Genomic DNA, 21,834 nt, shown 5'->3' with positions numbered 1-21,834 from the left:
ATCGGCTGGCTACTCCCTGGAACTCTGGCTATTCGACGAATTTGGTGGATCCCAGCCTTTCCATCATGAATCAGCGCGGGGCCGTGAAATCTGGAGCAACACATGCTTTTCCTGATGGAGGTTCTCTCCGCAGGTAACATTCCAGCAGCCCCAATGTTTTCAGTACCTTCTATAAATATTCTCTGCGTGGAACTTTCCTTAGATTTGTAACTTAAAACATCCACCACAATCTTTGTAATAAAACTGCGGTTGGGGAAAATGACCCTTTTAATGTGTGCTTGTTGGCATATCTGGCTCCGGCTGAAATCAATAAATCCTTTTGGTCAATGGCTCTGGAAAAGACGACATGATTTACACGTCCGACAGGCTGCTGGTTTTCTCTGATGCGGGGCCGCTTCAGAGAAAGGAGCTGAAGGAAAAACATCCAGGAGATGCGACAGCGCAAGACCAGCCTCCACTTCTTAAACATCTTGTCAGTCGAGGCTTTTACAAGATTTCCCTGACGAATCCCAGATTTCTAACTAAATAACTTCCAAGTGGGCTCAACAGTCAAAATGTCAGCCATCACCATTCATCAATCAGTGCGAATGTGCTCTCCTCACGACCTTGAGCAGAAACAACCGGCACCGCTAAGTGGGTCACTAATGACTCCTCCTCCCTCACCTTTACAGCCATGTAAATATTTACTATGTATTTATAGAGCTCATATGCGCGAGTACTGGAGGAATAAAGATAAAAGATACTTCTGAGCTTCTCTATGATATTGAAATCACACAGACGATCAAGGTGAAAGCTGCAGCTGAAGAGTGTTTATTTAAAATCTCTTGTCCCAAACAGTCCATTTGCGGAGTGTGTACAGAGTTTGTCTGTAAGCTCTGCTGACTGTCTATTTGTTTTGTCATGTGCCCAGCTTTCACAGAGCAAGCATCAGATCTACAGCCAGAGCCACAGAGAGGGTGAGAGTTCAGCACACAGTGCCCCCCCCCCCACCCACCCAGTCGTGTCCCCAACGGGAGGATATCCTCTTGATTACAGAGAGTATACTAAGACACAGGCCATGCCAGCACAGGGGCCTTTGTTTCATTGTGTGCCGGGTAAAGTTTGGGCTCCGGGGATTGTGTGACACCTCAGTACATTATCTCCAGCGGAAACAGGTCAATCGCAGGCATGAAGAGGACTGATGGTGTTAACCCTCCACTGTACCCACCCCCAGCCCACCCCAGGCCCTGTTCTCATCACCCCAGCCCACTCCAGCACACCCTAACACACCCCAGCCCACCCCAACACACCCCAGGCCACCCCAAGCCCTGTTCTCATCACCCCAGGCCAGACGGCTCTCATGTGAGGAGCCTGGGCAGGCTGGGCTCTCTGCACTCATGTCAGGTTTCCACAAAACACGCTATTCCACTCAGGAGAGGAAAGAGGGTGTCATGCATGTTTTATGACTGTGCGTTTCCAGTTCGGAGACTGTGAGGAATGTCTCCACGATGGCGTAGACATGCACCGAATCATGGGCTCACACACACACACACACACACACACACACACACACACACACACACACACACAGGAGGGGCAGCAGAATGGACACATGCTAGGACTGATGAGGAGATGCAGGCCACACAGGACACTGTCAGGGCCTCTATAGAACATGTCAACATGACATGATTCTAGAACATATCAACAGGACACGATTCTAGAACATGTTAACATGACACAATTCCAGAAAATATTAACATTACACGATTCTAGAACATATCAACATGACACGATTCTAGAACATGTCAACATGACACAATTCCTGAACATGCTAACATGACATGATTCTAGAGCATGTCAACATGATTCCATAAGCGTAGTGTGAGGGTACAGGGAGATGGAGATTACCTGGGATCCTCTGGACCCCCGCTTGTGCTCCCATTCCGAGTGGGAAATCTAGAAAAGAGAGAAACAGAGAACAAAGAGTGCAGTGTTACAGGTGGCTTATTGATGGTGTTATTGTCTGTGTTTCACAAAAAAAAAAAAAAAAGAATTGCATGAATTTTAAACCTAGGGAAGAGATGACAAAATACCCTGTGTCCACCATTTTGACACAGTGTTACAAGTTGTGAAACAATCCTTAGTCTTTCAGTAGTGTGTCCCAAAATACTATAAGATTCCTAAAATATATTATTAAGTTCAAGTTCAAGTTTATTTATATAGCACATTATCATACATACAGTAGGATGTCCCTCAATGTGCTTAAAAATAAAAGAAAAAGAATTACAGTAATAATAATAGTAATTAATAAAATAATTAAATAGATCGAGGGGGAAAATAAAACTGAATGAATAGTACTTAAAAAATAAATACAAATAAATTAATTAAATTAAATTAAAATAAAGATAAAAAAAAAAAATTGTTTGAGTTTCTTTTTAAAACACTCTACAGTTAAAATCTAATATCTATTGGAAGCTGATTCCAGCACTGTGTGGCATAATAGCTAAATGCCATTTCTCCTTGCTTGGTATTAATTATGGGGACTATTAATTGACAAGTTCCAGTAGATCTAAGCTCTCTACCCGGTGTATATTCGGGAAGCATTTCAGAAAAATATTTGGGGCCAAGTAAGTCCATTCAGTGACTTATATATTAGAAGTAGAACCTTGAAATCAATTCTGAAATTACCTTTGTGCCAATGTAAAGATTTAAGAATGGGTGTAATGTGATCTCTCTTTTTAGTCTTGGTTAATAGTCTAGCAGCAGTGTTTTGAAATAATTGAATCTGTCTAATGGACTTCTTGGGGAGGCCAGTTAGGAGACCATTACAATTATCTACCCTACGGGATATGAAAGCATGAATAAGCTTTACTAAATCCTGTTTAGAAACAAAATCTCTAATCTTAGCTATGTTTCTGAGACGCCAGAATGCTGATTTAGTAATGCTTTAAATGTGATCATTCATAGTCAGGTCCCCATCTAAGATGACTCCCAAGTTTTTTACTTGAGTTCTACAGTAGGTGTAAGTGCTTTAGATTCTAAGTAGTCACATTTGTGTTCAATCCTCTTTGTTCCCAAATAAAATAATCTTGCTCTGATTAAGTTGTAAATTCTGATGCATCCAGGTATTTACTTTTTCAAGGCATTTTTAAGTATACCGTAATTAGTGTAATATTGTGTCCCAAAATACTATAAGATTCCTATGGTTCTTTTTTGTTATGGGAAAGCAAGCACCAGTGATGGTAATACTGTTTTAAAAGCCCCTGAACTCAACCTGCAGAGGTGCTGCTGAGCACAGTCCAGGAGAAAGCTGAGACGCTGGAAAATAGTGACCTTTGGTGACCTCTGAGGTGTGCTCAAGAACCTGTGCCACCTGGTTCCTGTTATGTCCTGTTGCTTTGATATATCGATCGCTATTCGCTACAAACAAATACCTTTGAAGAGTGAGGACAAAAACAGACATGTTTTCCATCAGTCAATCACAATTCAGATGCTTCAAACCAATATAGGCACTTAAGATCATTGTGAATGCCATATACTGTACATCCTCAACACATCATGGTCAAGAAAACAAACCCCAGCTAATGTGGGACATGCCGATTAACCCATTAACAGTCGATACAAAAACACTGTGACAGTTAATTTGTCACTGTAGAATTCTGGGGTATTCTTACTGTGTATGTTTTAGTATAACAGGCTTTGGGCTGTATTTTGGGCCACCAGCGCATGGCGTAATACTAGTTATTCACCCGCGGAAAGTTGAATTCGTTATTTTGCACGTTTTATTTTTTAAGCATTGCGCCCAGGGGTGTGGCAATTAACAACCTAGGGAGGGACCTAGCGCTTTGTCTAAAAATCGCTATCATACACCACCTAAACCTGGTCAGAAGTCAATGGCAAGTTGTTCATATGCTATTTTAAGAGCGCATGTCAACAGTCATATTGGCAGGTGCACGCACCATCCTTCTATCATTCATGAACGCACACCAGCGCACGTCCATGCAAAGCATTACAAATTGCACGATTACAATGGGAAACATAATTAGAATAAAGATATTACGAAATACTGTACATCTCATCTCAGTTATTCACCATCATTTGCAAATTGGTAATGACGGTTAAAAGCGATTAGGGGAGAGGCGAGAGACACGTATGGAGCACAGCTGAAGACGCACTGTCACGAGATATAAGCAACTCCTCTGCAGGATAAATGTTGTTTTATTCAGTCATTTGAGCAACATTAGGGTAAGTTGCTTTTTCCAGCCTATGTTTTCGATGGTAACCCATTGTCAGTCAATAGTGAAAGTAACTGCATAACTGTCTTGTCATTGACTGACTCCTTTGGTGAAGTTAGTTTCACTTTGCCAATGAGTTCAAATAATAGACTAGTGCAAATGCGTGAAGGCTATGCTAGGTTTTAGTAAAGCATGGTTTAAGAATGACTATTCCATACGGTCTCGCAAGCAGCCTCCTTCAAATGCGCCGTTGAATGCCAAAATACCGATGCATTTATTTGACATATCGCGCATTGCGCCGTTAAAGGGAATGACAGATGTCATTCTCATTGGTTTAAAATGATGTTACGCCCCAAACACACCCATATGACTGATTAAAAGACCTAGGAACACCTTGTTACGCCATGCGCTCCACTTTTGAGAACGAAACCCCTCCCAATGTGAACTGGACATCCTACTAAATTTGAATAGACTTTTGACGAGTGACGATGCACTTTAGAATGTCATGATAGGGCCCTGTGTCTTAGGTTTTGACTGAGACGGATCGAGGAAGCGACCCGAGGAGCATCTTCTGTCGGAAGGCTCAGTAGCCGCTTCTAATAACAACCACAACTGTTAGACTCTGCACAGTTTTACTGTTCGAGACTTAGCCTGTGTTCTGTTATTCATTATTGTACCATCTACAATAAATAATCATCTAATCGCCGATCCTGATCCCGCCGTCAAGCTTTATTGACCATCTTGAGCCATCTTCAGTACAAACATTAGAACTAAAACACAACGCAACAACCAGAGACTCCTACAACACCAAGATTACTGGGAATGACTTTGCTATCTGACACCATACACAACAGCCCTTAGATGCTGAAGCTCAGTTAGCATGAGAAACTGTGTGGGTTATTTTACGTAATGGCTACAGAGTGCGGAAAATAACTCCCGTCTGATGTTTTGCGTTAGCGTCTTTTGTTGCAAGGGTTTCGAGCTCTTAGTGTGTGTGTGTGTGTGTGTGTGTGTGTCCCTGCGTGTGGAGAAGTGTTCATCAGAGGTCTGAACTCGTTGATGAATAATGAGCGTCTGCCTGATTCCGCCACACCTTTATGGTGCAGCCGTGGCCTACTGGTTAGCGCTTCGGACTTGTAACCGGAGGGTTGCCGGTTCGAACCCTGACAAGTAGGCATGGCTGAAGTGCCTGAAGTGCACACACACACACACATACAGTACACACACGCACACACACACAGACACACCACACACATACAGTACACACACAAATCCAACTGCGGACCCAGATGCATCCATCATAGGCCTCCCGTTCTTACATAACACGCACCTCTTTCATCAGGCCCTCTAAACAGACGCTTGCTACATCATTGCTATTTCCATACAGCCTTTGATCTGACCAGAAAATAAATAAATAAAAAGGTAGGAAAAAAACTCGACAGGCAGATACTAATAATTCTCCCCACTGTGTAGCAGCAGAGACATCTGAGTGCTTCAACAAAGTGACTTGTCAGATGACCGAGTTCGAACCGGAGTGCCAACTTTTAAAATGAATGGCAAATCTGGTTGTTGCTATCCCTTATGAAACAATAGGTATAGTTAGGGTCACTTTTAGTGTGCCACAGTGCTTTTTCTTCCCACAAAAAAGTAGAGTTAGAAGTTAAACATTACCATTGGTGCTTTAGTACACCATGAAAAAGTAAACATCTCAAAATGTACAGGCTTTAAATGTACAGGCATGCCTACAAGACAGTTTGTTTGTCACTTCACTCTGTGTAAGTTCACCGTGTGTAACATTTCAAGGGCATTCAAAGGTCAATACCTTTTCTCTTTACAGTGTTTTTTGTCCACGAGGGATACACCACATTAGCTACACTAAATAGAGTGATCTGCTTGAGCAACTCTTTGGACAAGAAAATAGATGAGGCTCATCCAACCGTGACCGTGAGGGGTTTGAATGTAAGTGTGCTTTGGCTTGAGTGTTAGCAATGGCAAAGAGAACATGGGAAAAGATGAACTGTTACATTTGATCACAGCCTGTCACCCACATCAGTTTGTCTAAGTCTATGTCTTTTTTTTTGTGTGCCATTGCAAAGCGATGTGCTTTACAAATGGAGCAGACAAAATATCTTCTAGCCCTCCAGGAACAACATGACACTCTTAAAGGGACTGAGACAGCTGATTGGTAAGGGGGGGCATCTGTCTATAGAGTGTCCCAGTGACTTCCGTTTTACTTCCCCTACAAGGGACCTATCTTTCAAAAAAATATGAACGGGAGTTAATGGAGCGATAACAATTATTTTTTGGTCCAGTTTGAATTGTGCCACGAATTTCACATATGATGTGTGTGAATTTAAAAGATAATTTTTCACGTCAAGAAAGTACTGTTGTTCGATAGACTTCAAAAGTTATGTTGGTTTTGTGCGAATCCGCTCAGTGGACTACATCTCTTGTCTCGAACGATGTACGTCACCAACGTAATGAAACGATAAGATTAGCTGTTATGCTAGTTAACGGTTGCATCTTGCTGCCTGCTATGTCACTTAACAGTATCTAATGTACAGTCTATGGACGAATACAACTTACCTGATGTGTTTAATCCTCTGACTCATGGTATTTTCATCGGCAAGGAAAGCCCAATTAAGACCTGTTGCTGGTATGCTTGTACAATCTAGTGTGGCTGAGAATGAGCTACGTTAACGTCAGTAGCGCGACTGATGTGTTTGTAGTCGTTGGAATTACGATCTTTCACAATGTTGTAATTCAATAGTTACGAAACAAACTGCAAATGTCTTTACATGAAATATTGTCTTTAAAATTGACAAACATCATATGGGTAATTCAAGGCACAAGTCAACCGGGACCAGAAAATAATTTCTTTTTCGCCATAGACTAGCGTTCAACATTTTTTGAAAGATAAGTCCCATGGAGGCAAACGGAAGGGGCGGGACTTCGGCTCTCTATAGCCATCTTTTGGGAGCCTTGATAGACCCTTTGACTGATCCAGGCGTCTTTGGGACCCATTTTAGGAGGCATCTTGGGACAGGAACCCCCCCTTAGGAGGCAGCTCATGACCATCTCTCCTTAAGTGATGGTTTGTAGTATCTTTATTTTATGCTGGACAAGGAAATGAGCTGTAACCTGACAGTATAGACCTAAAATAGTAAAACCCATAAGGACTTGGAGCCTAGAGATACTGGTCAGCGAGGTCAGAGGTCACAGGGAGTCAATAGAATGAGACCTGAGCACTAGCTAGGTATTACCTAGTTGTAGTGAAGGAGAAATAGGATCTTCCTTCTATTCTGAGTTTACACAAACAAGTGAAGATTACTTGAAGGGGTATAAAAGCTGAGCGACAGCAGGTTATGGCAACTTTCTTCATGAACTACACACAGGGCCTGAAGTTAACTTTTTTGGCCACCAGCCACTGTGGCAGGTGAATTTTGAAATCCACCTGCCACAGTGTTTTTTTACCAGCCAAAATTATTTTGTGCCCAAAATAAAGGTGAACGACTCAGAAAATGCATAAGAATGGTTCTTGAACTTGTACAGAATACACATTACAGTACTCAAGTAAAAGTAAAAAAGTACTTTGTTAATAAATTACTCAAGTAGGCCTAACAAGTTACTTTTTTGTAGGCCTTCATTTTTATATTTTTGATGGACCTTTAAAGGGATACAAAAGTATCCTTTATGCCTATTTGCTTTTCTCCTCCTCTGTAGGCTAATCATATAGTCAAACATATTTTAAAAGCCCAATTCAAATATATTTTATTTAATATACTTTGTCATAGCCAGAGTAAGCATTACGTGGCTATGGATTGAAAAGCAGTCTTCCAATACATTGCAGCTGATTCTTCCGCTTTGCATTGCTAGAAGTCTGTTTATAACTTAACCATACAGACAATGTAACCTAAAAACAATGGCTATATTATGGGTAGACCTATATTTAGGCTATAATAGCCTAGGCATATCCACTCGGGCAGAGCGACAGAGCAGGCTATCTGTTTTCTCATCCGACCGTCTCATGTCATGCCCTGCAACATTGAGGCTACATAAATGAATGCTAGGCTTTTTCTAACTTGTATGCTCGATTTCCAGTGCATTTGCTTTGCTTGTAAATTAAGTTGTAGGCCTACTTTCCTTGTCCAATGTGCTTGTTGAACGATGCTGGCCAGAAATGAATATAGGTGGAAGTTTCCTTGTCATGTCATACCTCTAGTCTCGTTGGCACTCTGGCAGCCTCACCAGAAGATGCAGCAACTGGCAGGACGTCATTGCGTTAACTGAGTTGTTAGCTATATAGAACATCTACTTCTGTGTAGTAAGCATAGGCCAGCCATTACTTTTATAATCACGGGGAAACGTAGCAATGCTTTCTGAAGCCCTGTTTCTTTTCTACCACGCCGTTGTGTACCGGCGAGAGGTGCTCTTTTCTCCCTTGAGATACTTTCTCCAATAATAAACTTGTTTTCGTAACGAAAGGCAATTCAAAATGTAGCGGAGTAAAGAGTACATTTCCTACGGCAATCCCGACAGTGCATCTCCTTGCTCAGTGTTGTGTTGTCTTATTGGCTACCCGCCAACGTGGCAGGTAGATTGACAGTTTCACCCGCCAATCACAAAAGTTACCCGCATTTGGCGTGTGGGCGGGTGCCAATTTCATGCCCTGACTACACACAATGCTCAAGACGCAGTCTAGATTGCATTAGCATTACACATCTTAAGTATTCTTTCCCTTTGTCCAAATTCTTGTTTGTTTCAAATTATTGAGTTTGAATCAGTTAATCAGAATTCGACACAACAGGTTCCAGAACCGAGACCATTATGTTCTCCTGGCTTAATGCAGAACCAAAAATTACATTTCAGGACCCCAATCTTTTACATGTTGGGTATTCGAGAAAGGCTTTGATTTTTTAATTATTCATTTAGTAATATGTTAATTTCTATCTTTTGCCAAACTTATTTAAAAACACTTGATAGCAAAAGAAATGTGTGTGAATCCACATGGGTACTTTTAGATGCACTTAAAGTTGAAAAGCAAACCATTGTCATGCAGTCCAGAGTCTGAGCAATGCAACTTATGTGTTCATGCAAATCTGTACTGTATGTGTGTGTAAGTGTGTGTATGTGTGCGTATGTTTGTGTGCATATTGCTTATTAGTGCTGCGTGTTTGAATGCATAATGCAAAATGTGCTCTGTGGAAGTCATTGCTAACAAACACAAAAACACACCCACTCACACACACACAACCTCACACACACCCCCTTGTGACTGGTCTCTGTTTGAGAGCGAGGTTTGGTGAGCGGGATTTTCCTCTGGAGATAACGTGGCCCTGATGGATGGGCCATATCGCTCCGCTCCCCCTGTCTTATTTGCCAGCCTCAGATAAATAATCCTCAGAGCCACAGGGCCCCCACAGCGCCGGCTCCATGGAGCCCTCTGATGCACTCCATTACGGCTCTAATGCACTTTTAAACATGTGTGACCAGGGGGAAAGCAGGAAACTGCAGGCATAATGGAGTCCATAACTAGATTACCACCAACAGCTCCATAATCATTCATTCATGAGCAGTCCTCTGCCCCACAATCTGCAAAACAATTTTGCCACTAATTACTGCCTTTAGATCAGCTTTTTTGATAGCAACCGGGCCTAGGCCTAATGTGTTCCCTGCATTAGGGGAAGCTGCACAGATGCAGAACACATTGTTTCACAATCACTCTGAGAGAGCTGTTCAAAAATGCTGTTTCAAATGCGCTTCAGTGCAGAACGGTTTTCCCCAGTTTCATACATTCCATTTACTTGAGTGGTTCATCTCTTATATATATATAATAATTCCGATACTCTCATGGTTCTATAAAATCCGGTCCTCTTTGGTATCTATCTAGTGCACTGCCATGTGGGGGGGTAATCTCTGAACGGGAAAAAAAAAATCAATTCCATCCTGGGGTTTTCTGGCGCTGAGTTTCCTCATTTAATTAATCTGGGTACACGGAGTAATTAAGATGACGCCACACAGATCAGATCATACACAGAGTGTGGCGGGACACCGGGTGGGTTGCCCGTTTACACAAGGATGCCAGAGTAATACCAGCAAGCCTGCAGTGCCACTCTCCACCTGTAGAGGGCACAGTTCTGGACTGTGAACTGGTAAAGGAGCAAGAGGAGGTATTCCTCTGAGACTGACCATAGAGTGGGGAGGCCAGCTGCTTTTGCAAATGTTAATGCTGATATGAAAGCTACAGGGGACAAAAAACGGAAGTTGCAGTGGTGAACATTTCTGTGCGCTAAGTAGTGACAGGTTGGTTGGGCCTATGAGTGGTCAAAGTCCAAATTAAATGACTAGAGGGCCGGACAGAGGATGCAGACAGGGCAACGGACATTTCAGTTCTACTTTCAATAATAATAATAATAATAAAATGTATTTATATAGCACTTTATCAAGCACAAAGCACAAAGTGCTCTACAGACAAACAAACAAACAAACAAAACAAAGCAAAAAACAAAACAATAGTAATAATAACAATAATAATAATAATAATAATAATAATAATAATAATAATGATAAAATAGTAAACTACCAAACTACAAACTATCAAACACAAACTTAACTAAATATATAAAAAAAGAAAATATGAAAAGTATACAGTATAGTACCCAAGACAAAATAAACAAACAGAAATGATAACAATGATAATAAATTAGCAGAGACATTCAATGTATCAGTGATTTTATTTCCTGTGTGCAGGGAAGTGTACAACCTCCACCACCACGCTTGAACACAACATCTTAATCAGCCATGATGTATTTTTCATGCTTCTTCGTGTGAAACAGATGAGAAACGGTCACAAGGATGGAACACCATGTTCTGTTCCACACTAAGTGTTCTGGCCGTAAGGGCCCGTCGCTGGAGCAACCCATATAAGTGAAGTGGAGCTCTCTGAGACTAAACTCAGGCTACTTAACTTGTGAAAGTGAAAAGAAGTTACAGTCCAAAATGAGTCCTACTTTGAGGCATAACATGCACATTAATAAGTGCAATATTCCATAAACACTAACCTTGTGTCTCTTTGGAGTGTGCTGAAACAATCAAATTTTAGTTCTGTGTTGTCTCATTTAACTATGTTCTCGTGTTTCACGTCTGTTCTGTTCACGGTAAGAACGGTTTTAAAATAAAAGTCCCCCAAAACAGAATTGGAAATAAGGCAATAAATAAATAAATAATTACATAAATAAATAAATAAATAAATAAATAAATAAACAACTTAAGAAATGTATTAATAGCAATGTAATTTCAAAAAGATAGAAAATTGAATCGAATCGTGGCTTTAAAATCAAAAATCAAATCAAATCGAATATTTTTGAGAATCGTGACACACACACATATTTTGATTGCAGCGCTCTGCACGTAATGCATCCCAGTCACTCCAGTACCATGGAAAGCCTGTGGCAAGGGGGGGGGGGGGGGGGGGCGGTCTGATCAGAGAGGGCGGTCTGTGGTGGTGCAAAAGGCATCTGCAGCGCGCGTGAGAACCAAGGAGGGCAGATGGCGGAGCTGTTTGGTGACCCAGAAACACACGTCACTGCTCAGGTCCAGGTGTGGAGGAAGTCCTGACCCGAGGGCTCCTCGTCCTCCTCCTCTTTTTCTGAAAAACCCTGCCAGAGAGGTCTGTGTGTGTGTGTGTGTGTGTGTGTGTGTGAGTGTGTGTGTGTGTGTGTGTGTATGGGCATGAGACCATGTGTGTCTCTCTGTGTGTGTGTGTATGCATGAAAGTGTGTGATGAGTATGTGTGTGTGTGTGTGAGTGTGTGTGTGTGTGTGTGTGTGTGTGTGTGTGTGTGTATGGGCATGAGACCGTGTGTGTGTCTCTGTGTGTGTGTGTATGCATGAAAGTGTGTGATGAGTATGTGTGTGTGTGTGTGTGTGTGTGTGTGTGTGAGAGAGAGAGCTCCGTGTGGTGATCTCATTCATGCTGTCTAATGTTTTACCGCTATTGCCGCGGGGGTCAGTCTCTCAGGGTCATGTGCGTCACTGCTGGAGAGGGAGGCGCCCAGCCGCATACCCAAGGACACGGGGAACAGATGAAGTAGGGGAACTTTAATGGTCTGCTGTTACAGTGCATGTATTGCACACATAATGTAAATGCACTCTCACACGTTTCATAAATGCACTACACATGAAAGTACCATACCCCTAAAGCAGGCAAACACACACACACACACACACACACACACACACACACACACACACACACACACACACACACACACACACACACACACTCACACACACCAGGCCCTTCAGACCATGAACACACACACACACACACACACCTTGGGCCCTTCAGACCGTGACCAGCAGCACTGGAGGGGTTTCCGTCTCCGTGGTGATCTCCTGCACAGGCCAGTGAGGCCCGTCTCCGTGGTGATCTCCTGCACAGCACAGCGCGGCCCGAGACACACACACACACACACACACACACACTCCCCAACACACCCCAACACAGACAACACAGCCTCTCTGTGTGGGGTTCAGTGGGCTGTGAATGCGCTCGGCCCTGGGTAATCATGGGTAACAAAACGACCCTGTAGTATGGACGTGGAAACAGGGCTGTAGCTAATTAATAAAGTGCCTGGGGAGGGAGGGGGCTTGTTTGGGTGCCTGAGACTTCATGCCTTCATGTTAAGGATCCATTTTTATGCCATTTGGGCTAATGTACAATGACAAAAAATAATAATTGTTGAAGAAATAGCTTTAAATCATTTTAATACATTTATATGCTTAAAATGCTGCATTGAAATGTGCATGGATTAGGCCCTTTCAAGCTACTATTAATCAATGAATGTAAATGGTGATTCAGTGTAAATTATCATGTGAAAAAAACATATTTATGAAATAAAACTAAATAAGTATTTAAGCATATTTACAGTATTTGCTAACATCTGAAATAACTAAGCATTATAATATTTCAAAGCAAATGCAAATTGAACACTGAAACATCACCTGGTTCTATTGCATCTCAACACCCAATGTTAGCTTGAAACAGACTATGCTGACAAGAATATGTGAAACTTTCCTCTGCAAATGGACCGGAACTCTGTCACAAAAAGTGCCACAGCACACCTAGCATTTTATTAAAACTACAAAGTTACAGCAAGAAAGAGCAAGACTCTGATTTCCCTCCCATGATAACAATATCACACACAAAGCACCCTTCAATGTTTCCAACACTCTATACACTATAAGAGAGACTGATACACTTTTAAAACTAATGTGTTGTCCCTATTTGGAAAAAAGAGACAAAGAAAAAAAACAAGTTGTGTTATTTTCAACAAATATTGAATGTTAAAAACAACACAAGTTGTTTTAAGAGTGTATCCTTCCCTGCAACTGTCAGCATGTTCTGTGCATTCAGAAACAAGTAGTGCCCCTGGTCCCTTAACCTAGTGCTGCTGGATTTGCCCCAGGGTAAATACCGCCAGCCTGCCTGCCCCTGCCCCTGCCCCCCACCTCCTTAAGAAAGGCCAGGCCCGCGCTCCAGACCTATTAGGATATAATGGCACATTCATGGCAGCTCAGGCCTGTTGAGGTCTTAGAGCGTCGGGAACAGAGCTCTTACGTATTTGTTTGTTTTATGAGACCGGTCGGTTTGGAAGGTGCCAGAAGAACTTTTGTCTGGCCTTTTTTTTCTTTTAAACCTGGGTTGCAACACTATTTGTCGACACCTACAAAAGATGGTGTGATTTTGTGGCTTTTTTTTCTTTCTCTTTTTTTGTCGTTTGAAGAGGTGAGGGCTTGAAGGTGACCAGGTGCCTTTAAAACAGCGGTGGGAAACTGTGCTGGGGTGGAGCATGGAACCAGAGGGACCTATCTGTTCTTTGGGCGCGGGGTACAATACTCTACAGAGGGTTCCAGCAGAACCGGAGGGAACAATCTGTTCTTTGGGCGCGGGGTACAATACTCTACACAGGGTTCCAGCAAAACCAGAGGGAACTATCTGTTCTTTGGGCGCGGGGTACAATACTCTACACGGGGTTCCAGAATTCTGTAAATATGACTCTTGACTCCTCAACCACCACCACACGTCCAACCCACAGTCTCCTCTCCACAGCCATAGCTGCATATGGATTATTCCCATTGTGTATGACAAAACAAGCCTGACTAAAATGCACTCCCAACTCCCAAGAAAAGTTTGGAATGCAACAATGTTTAATAATATTCTCTGTTATTGTAACACTTGATTAAAATTTGGGTCAGAAAATGGCAAAGCACCAAAACTAGAGCATATTATGGAGCTAAGTTCCCCATTTTCCACTAACAGCATTCATAAAAGTCATGAAAAATAAACACACTTCTGCTTGTTTACTGCTGACTGTCTGACTCAAACAAAAGCCCAGGGTGCTGCACTTGCACTGTAAAACTTTTATGAAGCCATAAGACTGACTTGAACAATATATCTTTTTCTGGGTGTCCAACTACGTCAAAGGAGCCTTTACAACGAATAAACAACTCATTATGTGTCTTGCATATGGAAAACAGTGAGATGAATTGAGTTTGCACAGCTTAATATGGGTCAGGCAGAGAGACTATAACGTTGCACAATACACTGAAAATTAGAGCAAGAAAATCCCCAGCATCATGCAGATTATAAGAGCTATTGTTTGCCTTCAAAATTATTTGTCTCCAAAAGACCGGACATGAGATTAATCATGTAGTTCTGGAAGGATCTCAGGGAGCTTTGAGAAAATGGACTATCCTCTGAGCTGACCACTTCTCCCATGTTGGAAATAATGCTAAAAATTTATGGAGGATTGTGGAGAGTGCGGAGTCCAACTTTTTTGTTACCATGGGAAAGGTGCCTAGCATCCAAACATCATGTAGACAAACACACACACAATCACACACACACACACACACACACACACACACACACATGCACACACACACACGCACACACATTTACCCTGCTTAAAGTGTCACATGGCCTATAATAAGGTTATAATAAGGCTTCACTTGAGGAAGGCACTAATACACCACATTTGATTTTATTAGCTGTTAGTGTAGTTCTCCATCATATTTATTTAACTTATGGCACTTTAACTCCCTTATAGAAAATTAGAAGGGAGTTTCAGCAAGAACTGTGTGTGTGTGTGTGTGCATGGCTGCTTGCCACTGTGTGCTTCTGTTTGTGTGTGCATGTGTGCGTATGTGAGTGTGTGTGTGTATGTGTGTGTGTGTGTGTGTTTGTGTGTGTATGTGTGTGTGTGTGCGTATGTGAGTGCGTATGTCCTGCATGGCGGTGTTCAGATGATCAGATGTCTGGAGATGTAAATGTAAATCAGGTTTATAGGCCAAGTATACTTGCGTATACAAGGAATTTGGTCTTTGCATTTATCCCATCCGTGAATTAGTGAACACAAAGAGCACACAGTGAACACACAGTGAGGTGAAGCACACACTAACCCAGAGCAGTGAGCTGCCTTGCTACAGCGGGTCAACCACTTCCCCCACCCACATTTTCTTTGAGGGTCGGGGATTGAACCGACATCCCTTCGGTTACAAGCCCGAACCCCTAACCAGTAGGCCAAGGCTGCCCCAATGGGCCTCCATGTCCCCCAATCTGCCTCCATGTGCTTAGGTGTGTGTGTGTATGTGTGTGTGTGTGTGTGTGTGTGTGTGTGTGTGTGTGTGTGTGTGTGTGTGTGTGTGTGTTTGTGTGTGCGTGCGTGTGTGCGTGCGTGCGTGCGTGCGTGCGTGGCGTGCGTGTGTTTTTGGAAATAGCCTTTCTCAAACCACAGGAACAGGAACACGTCTGATAATGAGAGACACTAGAGTTACTGACCATGCAGAAACAACCTATTCGCATGGAGTGATTATAGTAATGATGAATGAATGACTCATTAGACAAACAGCCATTTAGAATCAAGGCACGCTACTCATAGTTGAAAATACTAAATCTAGTAGTTGTGTCATAACTATGTTATTTACCCGTAATAACAACGCAGAGACCTATTGTGTACAAATTCTACTGAAAATTATTGGCTACCAGTAAAATATCTATTCAAAAGTCTGCTCTAAAACTAAAACTAAAGATGCATGCATATAGTAAGCGGAGCGTACTTCACATTACTGTTTAAAAGGATGCCACATATTCTGTAGCCTTGCTTTATACTTTGTTTATGTTTGTGCATGTGCTAGTGCAGCTTGTATGATATGGTGCACTTTCCTGCAGCAGCAGCCGCGGCAGGCTGGCGTGGCAGTGCTGAACAGCACCGTAAAGGCTGCTATTTAAACATGGAAGGAATCCTTGTACAAATATATACAGGGTTTCTTTCTGTCCCTCAGTTTTCCATCTCATCTGACATCACAGTCCAAAACTCTTTCCACAAGCCAAGCATCTGTTCCAGAGAGGAGCCAAACATGTAACAACCTCATACATACCACATCAACAGATCACTCTAAAGCAACTCCTTGTCCCTATGATCACTGATCCCCCCACATCCTAATTCAAACAAAGGGGCTTTTACAAAAGTGATACATTTTGCTCGATGGGCACCAGTGATATTTAATACAAAACTACACTGGTGACTGGGAGCAGTCTACAGGCAAACTACCCTGTTTCGTACTGATCTCTCTCTCGTGCTGTCTCGCGTCGTGCTGTCTCATGCTGGTATATCTACTCCTTTGTTGATTGCAATGTTTTTCATCATGCGCGCGGGCCTGACGTTCTCCAGTTGTTTGTAGTTGCCCGTTTATTGCATGAGGAGAAGCACTGATGGAGAACCATGCAGGGAGGGAGAGGAGGAGTTTAGTGTTACAAGCGGCGGTGGCTTCCTTGGTCGGGCCACGGCGAATCCAAAACAACTCCTGCAGCTGAGGAAACAGTCATGGTAACCTCTGACCTTCACAACTCCCCCAACGCCAACCCCACAATCCCCCTGAAGGCTCCAGGGAGTCTTTTTTGGAACAAAGCATAACTATCAGGAGACAAGGCAACGCTTCACACTCACTATACCATCCCAGAGGACACGGGGGAGAGATAGAAGAGAAAAAGACAGAGAGAGACAGAGACAGAGACAAACAGAGAGACAGAGAGAGAGAGGACAGGGGTGAGAGAAAGAAAGATAGAAAGAAAGAGAAAAAGACAGAGAGAGAGAAAGAAGGAGGAGAGACAGAAGGAGAAGGAGAGAAAGAAGGAGAGAGAGACACAGAGGACAGGGGAGAGAGAAAGAAAGAAAAAGAAAAAGACAGAGGAAATGAGAGAGAGAGAGATGGATGGGAAACTCTTACAAAACCTTAACAGAACCACCATGTAGATCAATGTTACCTACAAAGGCTACTATTTAGATGTATACTAGTCATATCTCGATTCAACAGCATGGGAACTTGTGGGGGAGAGGCTGGGGAAGAATGCTCCTTGACATTGACTTGAGTGGAGCCAAGGGCTACTGCTAGGCAGCTGGGCATGGAGCCTGTGTTTTCACCCCTGCACACCAACGAGCCTGTGTGCTGATGTTCTGGAGGTGCAAACTACGCTCATAAGCGTTTTGAAACTGTTTTGGAGCGCCAGTCCACTCCGGCGTGGGTCTGTGGCCGCCCCGGCTTGGAAGAGTCCGGAACGCTGGACCAGAACCCAGACTGGTCGACCCAAAGAAGCGGCCATGTCTTAATACTGTACGTGGTCGGGAAAGAGCAGAAGCCTCAACCAGACCGATAATGATCACCTTTCTCATGCGATTGAACCCGTTCCCTCTTTTTCCCGAAACCCTCCCCCAGACGAGAGCCTTTGCTTCCAGGTAGGCCAAACTCGTTTCGATTAATTAAGGGGTAGCGCACAAGGGTCAGTCCTGTAAAAAGAGGCTGTAAAATAAAACAGGACAACAAATGAACATGACCAGGTTTGGACGCGTCCCCTCCACTCTACACACAGGCCACCCCGGAGTTCAAACCAACTCAAATCTGGGCAAGTGGTCATTGCTTTTCCATCTGCGAGAAGGTTTATTACCCGATGCACATTAATCTAATCGAAAACAGACTCCCGGAGGTAAAGAGCAAACGCTGTCTAATCTTATTACTGTATATAGCCACACTAATGGGGCCTGCGTTTGATAGCGGATGCCTTGATTGTGCACGGTGGTCCATCTCTATTGTTGAGGTACTGTATATTGTTTGGCATATGAATGGGAAAGGTTGAGTTAAGTCCTTTCAACACACTAATTTACTAATATTGCGACCGAAAATATAACATATGAAGCTGTGAAGTATGAGGAGAAGTACTTAAAGGTTTTGTGAGGTCAGTGCATGGTGGCAAGTGCTATTGAAATGGTTTGCGGGAGACTAGAGAGAGTGGACACGAGTGGGAGGGAAGTGAGACCAAAAGTTGTGATTTTTGGTCAGGAAGGTTACATAACCTTGTGGGTGTGATGGAACATTCGGGGAAGAAACTCGCCCACAGCAACTTGAAGTTTATGGTTTGATAGTGCTTCACCACTAGCACTCAACCCCCCCCCCACACACACACACACACACACACACACACCCTCCCCCGCGTCTCTCCTCAGATGTCTGGCTGGAGCTGCCAGTGCCGCGGGGCAGCGTGCTCGCTGAATGGCGGCCAGCTCTGGTCCTCGGTCCCCTGCTCTGCCCATCCACCACACACACACACACACACACACACACACGTACACACACACGCACACATACACACACACACGTACACACACACGCACACACACACACACACACATACACACACACACACACACACACACACACACGTACACACACACACACACACACACACACACACACACCCTCCCAGCTCGCTGAGTGGCGGCCAGCACTGGTCCCTGGTCCCTAGCGCTGCCCATCCCTGGCGCTGACTGTCCTCATTGGGTTAGTGCAGTGCAGAGCAGAGCATTAGGCCCGTGTCCCCTAATCTAAGCAGCACCAGGGCCTGGTCTCACTCGCCTAATGAGGGTGCCTCTGCTGATTGAAATCAACAGCCCAGGTTGGCCAGATCACCAACCAGACAGACAACATGGAGGGAGTGTGTGTGTGTGTGTGTGTGTGTGTGTGTGTGTGTGTGTGTGTGGGTGTGTGTGTGTGTGTGTGTGTGTGGGTGGGGGGTTATTCATGGTCATCCCTCAACAGTCTCGTCAGCGATTTAATGTCACACAGCACTAACACATACACACACACACACACACACACACACATGTCCTACACATGTACACACACACACACACACACACACACACACCCCTGTCCCTGACAGGCCCTAATTGGCAGGTAATAAAAATTGATGGTCATCCTGGACCGGGGCTGTGTGGGAGCAAAGAGAGCCAGACAGGAGTGCTGTTCTGCTGGGGTGCAGGCCCTTTGCTCTTCCTCACGTCACACCAAATGAAGAGGCTACGGCCAGTTCCCTTCCGATCTAATGAGCCCCAGGGACAGACATCAGCATCGTTTAGCTTCTCCCTTGCGCGGCCTCAAACTCACTCCACTTCAGCATCCACACCAGATAGTTGCTGTTTCTCTCAGTTCCACTCAATGGGAAAAAAAAACACCTTTCCATTACATTTAAAAAATGCCTAAGGGGTCCAGGCGGTCCATGAAAGTCAGGGCTGGTCTGGTCTGAACAACCTAATATATTAAGGGAAAGTGAAAGGATATAGATGCATTTTTAATCATCCTTTTTATCGTCACTCAACCAGCTCTCGGGTCAGATAAAAATGATTTGAGTTGTGTCCCTGTGTGCAGTCCAAAGCGCCGGCCTGACCGCTCAGCCCTGATCTCCTTTATATTCACACCACTAAGACAGCTAGGCCTTTATAAACAGCACTTAAAGAAGCGGCCAGATCGTATCAGCCTTTCAAAACGCACCATACTTCCTCTGCACAGGCCTCTGTGATGTGTGGTGTATAATGATGTAAACTCTGTGAGGTATTACTGTCCTATTCTAAGTAGCCAAAATGGGAAACGGAGAAAGGAAAAAGACTTGAGCCTGCTGGCAACAGCTAACAGCACCTCTCTTCCACCCCACCCTATCCTACCTCCCCCACCTACCCCATCCCACCTAGTGAATGCTGGTTGCATAGAGGAGCAGTATTAGTGAATGCTGATTGGATAGAGGAGCAGTATTGGTGTATGCTGATTGGATGTGGTGCTGGTTAAGAGAAAGGCTGAGGGGGTTGGCGGTAGGGGTTGCCTGGGATGTGTGGAACAGAGTTTGTGAACAAGGCTGGGAAGCTAAGAACTGCTGCAGGATGAATGTTTAAAAATTACCTCTTGGGGGCAGGGGCGCGCTGAGTAACCATGGCGACCGGCGAACGGGCTGACGTCAAAGCAGGCATTATGTGATTACTCACCCAGACTCAGGGAGAGGAGAGCGGGCCAGTAAAAAAAAAAAGGAAAATGGGACCAGTCAAACAAAAGAGTTGCACAGCCGTCTACAGCCTTTTTTCACAGTGGGAAACTATTGTGAATACTCTCTCATATCTCACACACAAAAAAAAGATACGGCAATCAGTCACCAACCAAACTCCATCACACGACGATCCGTGTGAGGGAAACTCATAAGTCAAATCATTTAGGCAGGAGAGGTTAGATTTGTCAGTCTGCTTTTAGAGTTTGTTTGCTGTTTTGAAAGCACAAATGTGAATAAATGTGACAGTTGCCAAGCCACCAGAGAGTCGTAACTAACACCACTGAAGAGCAAAGTGCTTTCTATTTTGGGTCCTTCCCACACTGCATAAGAATGCATCAATATCATCCCAGCTGAGAAGGGAGGAATACGAATGAAGAAGCAGGAACACGTGCCGCATGGCTTTCCATGACATCAGAGGACCTCATAACAATGGCCCCCACATGCGGCCGAGCAGCCCTCTCTGCCCACAGCTCTGCTGCTAACAGCCTTCTCCGCATGCTTGAGGCGACTTCAGAAATGCTGCCTGGCAGATAAGAGTGTGCACAGGCTGTGGAGAGTAGACAAAGTTTGTCCCTCCAATAAGGTCTGTCCCGAGTCCGTTCAGCCATACAGAGTAGAGGGTGACAATTTTCCGGGACTCCCGTGGGTCACGGTATTCCCGCGGGAGTCCTGCGGTACGGGAGTCAATTTCACTGTTGGTAACGTGATTGGGACGGGACGGGCAGAAATCAACGGGAGTGGGCGGGAGGGGAACGGAGCCAGAGATTAAATTAAAACATGCGGTGAGTGCACCCAAAGATTGCAAGGCATTTCTAGAAAAGAGAACCACTTACAACTCACAATACGTTTGTTGATTGGCTACTGCTAGCCGCAGAGTAGCCTATCAGAGCAATACAAAGCAGCTGCCCTGTTCACAAGCCGCCAATCAATCAGCGTCAGCGACTACACCGAAAACTGAAGGTGTTTTCTGTTAATCCTGCCATATCAACGTGAGCTAATCGCTAACGTTATCTGAGATGCTAGTTTTGTAACGGCAGGAATAAACACACATGGTAACAAAATCAATCTAAACATGTGTAGCTTTACTCAACACATTAACACTATGATACAGTGTAATTGTCAAGTTGTATGGCTCACTGTGTTCAAAGTCGATCTTAACCCTCGTCACCTCGACTAGCCTATGTGGTGG

At 43.9% G+C, this 21,834-nt stretch overlaps 1 protein-coding gene across 1 annotated transcript in view; it reads right to left on the bottom strand.

Moving 5' to 3' along the window:
• The window catches only part of LOC143105011 (cGMP-inhibited 3',5'-cyclic phosphodiesterase 3A-like), a 92,672-nt gene that overhangs the window by 48,251 nt on the left and 22,587 nt on the right, over positions 1–21,834 (bottom strand). The window contains exon 2 of the mRNA XM_076269384.1: positions 1,888–1,935. Coding sequence (XP_076125499.1) covers positions 1,888–1,935 — 48 coding nt within the window. The remainder of the gene's footprint in view (positions 1–1,887; positions 1,936–21,834) is intronic.

Source organism: Alosa pseudoharengus, unplaced genomic scaffold (genome assembly GCF_046254945.1).
Source record: "Alosa pseudoharengus isolate Yale_2024_CS ecotype anadromous, Long Island Sound unplaced genomic scaffold, YU_APseudo_1.1 YU_APseudo_1.1_scf_10, whole genome shotgun sequence".
NCBI lineage: Eukaryota > Metazoa > Chordata > Actinopteri > Clupeiformes > Clupeidae > Alosa > Alosa pseudoharengus.
Note: the sequence above shows the minus strand (reverse complement) of the source record. Positions and strands in the feature narration are given on the sequence as shown.